The sequence below is a fragment of the Tachysurus fulvidraco genome, chromosome 12 (assembly GCF_022655615.1).
Source record: "Tachysurus fulvidraco isolate hzauxx_2018 chromosome 12, HZAU_PFXX_2.0, whole genome shotgun sequence".
Lineage (NCBI taxonomy): Eukaryota > Metazoa > Chordata > Actinopteri > Siluriformes > Bagridae > Tachysurus > Tachysurus fulvidraco.
The window spans coordinates 9,028,184-9,036,773 of record NC_062529.1 but is presented as its reverse complement, the minus strand read 5'-3'; the positions used below and the strand labels follow the sequence as shown (position 1 = coordinate 9,036,773).

The 8,590-nt window shown below is 36.2% G+C and overlaps 1 protein-coding gene across 2 annotated transcripts; it reads right to left on the bottom strand.

The window, feature by feature from the left end:
- Nucleotides 1-3,352: 3,352 nt before the first annotated feature.
- Nucleotides 3,353-8,335, bottom strand: c12h1orf115 (chromosome 12 C1orf115 homolog). 2 transcript variants are annotated; one of them, XM_027171972.2, is made up of 3 exons: nucleotides 7,969-8,335; nucleotides 4,113-4,250; nucleotides 3,353-4,082 (listed from the first exon to the last, which is right to left on the bottom strand). In XM_027171972.2, the coding sequence occupies exons 1-2, from the start codon at nucleotides 8,269-8,271 to the stop codon at nucleotides 4,113-4,115; spliced, it is 441 nt and encodes a 146-aa protein (XP_027027773.2). In that variant the 5' UTR covers nucleotides 8,272-8,335; the 3' UTR covers nucleotides 3,353-4,082. The 2 variants fall into 2 exon arrangements, with proteins under 2 accessions (XP_027027773.2, XP_027027774.2); XM_027171973.2 differs by having other exon boundaries at nucleotides 3,353-4,250; nucleotides 7,969-8,334.
- Between the last annotated feature and the right edge of the window lie 255 nt (nucleotides 8,336-8,590).

The window sequence follows — 8,590 nt, the reverse complement described above, 5'->3', positions numbered from 1 at the left end:
GCCTTTCACTTCACTTCACTTCACTTCACTGCAATTCAGCAACCTGAATTAGCCTCTAAGACAGTTGGAGAAGGTACTTAACTATGATGAAAGATACAAACCCATATCTGTGGCACTGCTCCAGGCCTGGGAAAATTCCAAGTGCTGCTTACCTCCCATATCATCACCTAACCTGCAGCACAGACAGCAGGCCAAAACAAAGCTTAGCCTTTGATACGGTGCATGTGCAGTTTTGTATATGTAGCCCTCTTAATAATAAAGTCTTGTCAGATAAGTCTTTGACAGGTCAGTACTGTATATATTTGTAAAGCATCTGAGCATGGAGGTTGCTGGTATTTTATGCATATTTTCCTGTGTTCTTTTCCTGGTCTTGCCCTAACGTGAAATAGAAAAACAACTTGTTCTCATATCATATCATATTGTATTTTATTTAATTTATTTCCTTATGTGACAAAATGTTCCGTTACTTATAGACATGTGCAAATATACAGTAAATTGCAATTAAGGTTGTGTGAGTGCTGTTTGCCTTCCGAAATCAAATTAAGTCAATAAATTGTAAATAGTAAACAGATTGTCCCAGAATGTCACAAATTAGACTCACAGGGTAAGATGCAAATGCAGGACTTATTAATAATGAAGTCACAAAAATAGGAACAGGGCAAAAGTATCAGAAAAGCCACAAAATGACTTATTATACTGTATTTACCACGATCTTCTCTTTCATTTTAAAAGGAAACACCCACATTTCTAAGAATTTTCTTAGAATATGGGCCTTCTTATTGAAGAGCTAAACTTATTTTTTACAACTCAGCTAAACTAAGTCTCCACAGTTGGGAAGACATCATGCATCAAGCAGTTAAACATGTTTTAATCCGAATGGAACACAATTTGAGTTATTTCTGTAACCAGGTTTTGATTGAATATATAACAAAACACATTTTGGGGTCACATTTGTCATGTGGCTTGGACAAATCCCTGTTGGTTTGTTTTCTATTGGCTTGTTTTTGTGTTCTCACACGTGTTTGCCCCACCCGATCCCGCCTCTACACACCTGCTCCTCTGTTCCACTGTGTTCCTATCCTTTATCGCCTGGGTTTGTCCAGATTGTGGCTCTTACTATGACACTCGGCTAAACACATGATTACACAGAACTCATGGAACAGCTACAAACACAATAGTGAAACGAAATACAAAAATGCAGTCAGTTACAGAATTCTTCCTGGGATCATCTTGTACAGTGTAACAAGTTATAATCGAAGTAAAAAAAACACACAGTGTAAAGCAAGTAAGTTTAGATTAAAGTGTAGCCATAGTATTAATTAGGTGCCTTAATAATTCTGTCAATGGATCACAAGTTGCCACAACCGTATGGGACTGGGCGACTTAGAAAGCAAAATTGTCCTTGTTCTCTTTAAAGGGCTGGAGGAACACTTTCTCCATTGCACAGCAACAGTCGCTATTACGACCCAGTAGTTAGTAGGTGGAAGTTATTCCGAACCAAGATGTACAATAAGCGGCAGTTTAAATATTTGTGATTAGCTTGTTGTTTCAGGAGGACACATGTATACCTTCACACTCAGAAAGAAAGAAAACAAATGAATAACTGTCAAGGATAGTAAGACAAATGTGTGTTTACTAAAAATGGATTCATGATGTTACAGAATGAGGTTATTTTCATTCTACCCTGTTATTAACAGTTTTGTGTGGAGCTAAACAGGGTTAAACACTGTTTTCTTTCTCAAATTTAACAGAACCCTGACTCACTAATCCACTCATAATCTTAGCATGTTCTTATCTTATCATTATGAAATCAGCACCAGACATCCAGAGCCATCTTGCACCCTGTACGGGAGTGAATGTCTTTAATATAGATGTAAAGTGATATCACATTTAGGTCAAAGATCATACTCTAGTCATGCACTCTGAACGTGCCTCGTAAAACTGCTCACTTAAAATAGCTAGTAATAATTACAAAATATTACTAAGGTAAATAAAAACCTCTTACTACATAGCACTACATAGTGATGTTAATACATGAACTTGTACCAAAAGGAAAAACCTTGGTAGATATGTCAGATGGAGTGATATTTTTGTGATATGTGATAATGAAACAGATAAATAAGTGAACGCTTACAGGCTAGAAAACATCAAAAACAAGAGAGGGGGTGCATGTGAGAAACTGTTAGCTGAGAATTGCTAAGCATTAACAATCAGCCCTTTAGGGATGTCACTCTAACCTGTACTAAAAGGGAGTTTAAGTGTTGTAACTACTTATAGCCAGACTAAAACTAAGAACATTTCTATACTTTTTTATGCGTAGGTGACACTGGTTCATCATGTTGCACCTACTTCGATCAGAATGCACAGGATGTTTGTTGGAAACTTGATGAGTAAAGGCTACAACAGGAGGCAGAGCTTTCTCTTACAAACCGTAAATTATAGAACAGATTCCCAAAGTGATAGCTTTCCAAAAGTACAAGCACATGTTCAGGACTCTGTTTTCAGTTCTAGGCTGAAAATCTATTTCTTTAGTCAGGCCTTTTGTGATTATTCACAAAAAGTTCACAGGAGTGTTTAGGTGAACTGGGATGTTTGGATGCCATAACAGCCTCCACCCACCGCCCTGCTCTCATCCCTTAAGTTTGATGAAGGTGAAGCAGCAAGACTCATATAATCTCCATGCTGGCTGTTCCTTTGCTGGTGTTACTGTTTGCACTCTGCACATAATGTAAAATTTTTATTTTGAATTAATACATTTCTATAAAGCCAGTTTCTAAAAGTGTTATTTACAATTAACATTTAACTGAATTGAACTGGCTACAACAATCACATGTTCTAAACAAGAGTCCGTTAAGATTTAAAATGAATGTCATGTTAAGAAAAATTATTGTCTTAAAAAAGTCGGTTGGTGTCCAATTTTTGTTCCATAGAAGCTCATTACACTTTATTTTATTTACATTAATAACCAAAAATATATTTTTTAAAATCTATATGTTACATGCCACTCTATAAATGTTCACTAACTCTGTAAACACTAGCTCGTTATGCCCTATAAGTACACAACATCCACACACCCTCAACAAAGCTTTTACTGTGACTGTAACTGATTTAATTAAGTCATAATTTTTAGTTGATTAAATACTTATCAGTAGTATGAATAAAAAAAAAAAACAACACTATTATTTGTAGTTGATGTATAGCAGCACATGTACCTATGTTCATTGTAGGCAATCAATGACTTCAGTTTTTAAAATCATCCAAACTTGTTTTTAAGACCATTTCTTTTAGAATTCAGAATCAATGAATATGCAAATTAAATAAAAAACAAAAACAAATAAAAAAACAACAAATCCACAGTTCCACCCCATTTTATGACACGATAAGGTTTGCATTAAATGTTCAAGCGAGATTTTTCATTGCTTAAAAGATTGCAGCAAAACATCTGTAGTAAACATTCCCAGCTCTAGAAATAGAGACATATTTTCTATCATTATACAATTTTTATGGCAATGTTAGTATTTCTAAATGTTTCCAGTTTATAATTATATAAAAAAAAAACTAACAAAACACATACCTTTGTGCAAGAAATTCCTAACTATAGTAGACTTAAACATTTATAATGAAATGTGATGATTAACAGATGAAATCAAATTTACAGATTAGGTTAGTGTCACTAGGAGAAAAATCACATCCTTGACTTGATAATGATCTGTTTACACGACCCCTGTATAAATTCATGAGTATTCCTTTAAGATTGACATGAAGACAAGCGACCACAAAAAAATAAAAGATGAAAAATAACTTCATATTATCACAGCTATTTGCTTAAAAAGGAGAAGTACTCCTGCTTTCTAACAAACAAGATTCTAATCCAGTTCACAGAGTATGTTTTCTTCAGGCGTGACAGGATTAGTCATCAATTATGAGAAATTAAGTTCAGACCTGTAGGTGTTTAAGATGAACAGGAGCAATTTGTGAGTGACACTCACATTTTACCAGCACTGTTTAAGAACCAATCACATCAAAAAAGATACAGAAATCCTGTCAAGCATAGTACCTTTACATTTCATAAGATACTGATAGAGGGTTGGTTCACTATCAATTTTTTTTCATCATGCTTTAGGCCTTGTCCTCTGGATTTCAGGCACCAGTGTGGTAGCTACACTAAGTGGCCCGGAGTATGATTTGCTGAAACTCTGCAGTCCCACGACCAGACACTTCCAGGTGAAGCGAAGAGCTTTTGAAACGTTCTTGAAAAGAAAGAGAGAGAGGGAGAAAGAGTGTGTGTGAGAGAGAGGGGGGGGGAGTGTGTGTGTGTGTGTGTGTGTGAGAGAGAGAGAGAGAGAGAGAGAGAGATTACTAAATCAGTTTTAGTTAATTCCTTCAAGATGACAACAAAACAATAATTTAATTATTTTAAAAATATATATCTGATTGTGTTTAAAAAAAAAAAAAAAAAAAAAAAAAGCTTAGATGGATTTCTCAAGTTTCACTCCAGGAATAAAAGCAAGAATATACAAATACCCCTAATAGGAAAGAGCATAGGTCAAGGTCTGTAGTGTAGGTCAAGCCCAAATTGTGCTTTTGTCAAAGGAAGACTAATTTTATATAATCCTACACATGTATATATTTTATATAATAATACATCTCACCAGCCTTACAACTACACGCAGATGTATTCATAATATTCACAGAGCATTACATTAGTTTTTGGAAGATGGCTGTATGGCTGATTGTCAAAGGGCATTAACGAAGTCAGGCACTGATGTTAGCAATGAGGCCTGATGCGCAGCTGACATTCAGATTTAGCCCAGTTGTATTCAGTGGGGTTTAGTCAGGGTTTGTGCAGGCCACCTAAGTTCTTTCACTTCACCTTTGGAAAAAACACATATTCATTGAGCTTATGTGTTTGAGCCCCTTTGTGATGGTTAGCTGTAATGCTTCACACAATGACATTCTAAACATCACAGTGCTTCCAGACAGCTCAGTGCTTCCAACTTTGTGGGATCATATAGTGCAGGGGTATTCAATTAAAATTCAAAGAGGTCAAGTTAGTAAAATTTCCTCCCAGGAAAGGTCCGAATCTTTTACTGTCACTTAAAAAAGTGTACCCTCATGTTAATAAAATCAATAACACATACATTTCTATATAATTTATTGTTAAATTTCAAGTGTTTTCAAAGTCTAAACTTGTATGGCACTTGAATGGAAAACAATCCTGTAGTTGTCTTTACTACATGTCAAGTAACAGACACTGAAGTTCTTCTGAATAAAATAAATAAAAAGTGCAAACACAGCTTTGAGCAGCCTGAACTTAGGGCCTATATTTCAAGTAATGCAAAACATTCAGAATCTTCTGAATAAAATAAAAGTGCTTTTAATCTTTAAGAAAAAAATCAAACAAAAGACTTTTGAGCTGCCCCCTTTTTTAAACATTAACTACATTAATAACACAGGAACCTTAGGCAAAAGAACATTTCAAGTAAAATAGTACAGGGCAGGTCCCTGATTTCCTCTCTCCTTTCCACCTCTCCTTACTCCCTTTCGTTCCTAGTGAGAGAAATGGGCCTGTAACTGTCTTGCCAGCAGTTTGAATATTAATTGTCCTGCCAGCGTAATTAGGTGCATTACTGCCACCTTCTGCTCTGGAGTATGGAACAGAAAATCTGTTTTTGGCTTGGCTTTTGATGACACTCTTCTCGTAATAGCTAGATTAACTGCGCATGAACGTAAGATTGATCTTTTTTATTAATATCAAAGAGATTATATAATCTTATAATATTAGATTATAATAAGGAGATGCTTAATATGATAATATTAGAATTTTAATGGGTCCGGGCAGACCCGTCACTCGGTCCGGATCCGGACCGTGGGCCGCCATTTGGTGATGCCCGATATAGTGTATTCTGAGCAAATTCAGATGCTCAATGTGTCAAATATACAATGACAACCAATGGTCCGTTGCATTATCTAACATAGCCATTTTAAAATACATGTGCTTGCAAACAGGTTTTGCACAACGGGCCCAACAAGAATCACTCTCAAGTTGCAAAGAAAGCTTATAAATTAGCACTGACAATTCATTTGAAATGGAAATATTTCATAATTCATAATAAAATATTATGAGAGATGCATGGAACATTGGTGCAGTTCCAAGGTACAAAGTTCAACCATGAACTCAGTCTACAGTCTGTTTGGAGTTTCTAGTTTTTTCTTTCTTTTTTATTTTTAAATTACATTCTACATTTTACAAATGTTTTCCATGTTTTATGGCCCAAAGTAGTTTTGAACCATTTACTTCTTTTTATTAATATTTTATATTAATCTTAATACTTCAATCTTATTTAGAAGTATTGGTGTCACTAATGCTGGCATATACATTCGTTCATTTATTCTCTACCGCTTATCCGAACCATATACATATATATGCTAAATCAATTTAATAGTGATAGTGACGTGACATACGGCTAAGTATGGTGACCCATACTCAGAATTCATTCTCTGCATTTAACCCATCCAAAAGTGCACACACACAGCAGTGAACACACACCCGGTGCAGTGGGCAGCCATCTATGCTGCGGCGCCCGGGGAGCAGTTGGGGGGATTCGGTGCCTTGCTCAATGGCACCTCAGTCGTGGCTGGCCCGAGACTTGAACCCATAACCTTCGGGTTACGAGTCAGACTCTTTAACCATTAGGCCATGACTGCCCATTTATAAACAAAAGCTTAAGTATTACTAGTGTCTGCAGTTCTGAATAATAATATTGTTTATATCATGTCAGTGGTATTGCATGCTGACATAGAAGCAAGGAACATAACCTAAGTCAAGGAAGTAAAATATAGGTTTTGTTGCGATTAAGGGGTTACATTTATTTTTATCATTCATTTGATTTAATTAATACATTATTAAATAAAATTATTATAAATTATTATTATTAATAATTTCTTGTAATGGCGCCACAGATGGCATGGCACCGTTCTTCACTCTCTGATTGAGTTTTATTGTACATTCGGAACCCCCCACACCTGTTCTGACCATCTTTTTACACAACCTTTAACTTCTTCAATAACCATCCTCTCCCCCTCTGCTGCACTCCAGATCACTGAAGATGTGCAAAAGGTCTTGAGAAAGAACAAAAGAAGAAAGGCATCAAGCCCAGGCGGTGTTACCAGCCTATCTGAAAACCTGTGCTGACCAGCTGTCCCCGATGTTGGTGTTCAAGTGTTTGAAGCAGACGGGGACTTCAGCTACAAAATCAGAGACCAGTTCGGACTGCTCAAAGGATTATTGGTGTTCCCCTGCCTACCTTTCAAGAACTGAATATATCCAGAGTGAATAAAAGGGCTCAGAAAATCAATCTGGATCCCTCATATCCAAGTCATTCTCATTTTCAACCTTTACCATCTGGCCGGTGCTACAGAGCCCCAAATACCAGCACAACCAGGCACAAGAACAATTTCCTCCCCCAGTCAATGTACCTCATGAACAGTTAAATCTTCCCTGATTATGTAATAACAATAATCTTATATATAATCCTAGTATATCCCTGCATTCCATTCTATTCAATTCCAACATCTAAATCATCTAAAGCACAACTGTACATGCAATTTATTTATTTTTCAATTGATTGTTTTTTTTATACTGTAAGTATTTACATATGTGTCTTTATAGAAATTTGTCATCTCTGTATACTGGAAGTGTTTGACACTAAAACAAATTCCTTGAATGCGCATGCGCACTTGGCAATCAAGCTCCTGACGATTCTTATTATTATAATTATTGGTCAGAAATATAACCTTATCACTGCCCCAATATTAAGAAACGTTTATACTGGCCTCCTTTCACTGTTTCTATCCCAACTAGTGCAGAAAATTCATTCTTTAGTAACTTTAAGACCAAACAGCCTGAAAAAAAAAACTATTCAGAAAGAAAATCTAAACTACTAAGTTAGGTTTAAGTACACATACTTTCCTGAATCTTTTATGTTTCTCCCGATTTTTCTTGAGGTTTTCGTCTGTGTCCTCCTCTAGAGGCTCGTATTTGTCAGGCATCACAGCGAAATGCACTTGTTTAGATGTCTTCTGTTTGCGGCCAGTGGACTTTGCGCACTTCTGCTTGTGTGTGTCGCGTTCACACACATGCGGCTTTTCGGGAAACTCTTTACGCATCGTTCCGATAGACTCTTCCTCAACGCAGTGGATGATTTTCGACGTGTCGTTCTTTTTGTTTTTAAATTTCTGTTTGGATTTGCTAAGTTTCTTCCGCGGCATTTTCGGACCCAACTAAATGAACCCGTTGTCTTACTTTACTGACGTAATTAAAGTTTAAGAGCATGCGCAGTGCAGCGCACCTTATAAACCGAGACAAAACGCGATATAGAAATAAACACAGAAAAGTTGGCTATTTGGAAATTTGGTTTGAATCTGACAGACATGTTAAAGATTTGTCAGACATGATTAAAAGTTACAGCACGCCTTATTGTTAACATTTACACATTGCCCTCATCTTAACTTGTTGGTAATGGCTTATTTGCAGTGGCATGTAAAAGATTTGGCACCCCTGGTCAAAATGTCTGGTTATTTCAACAGT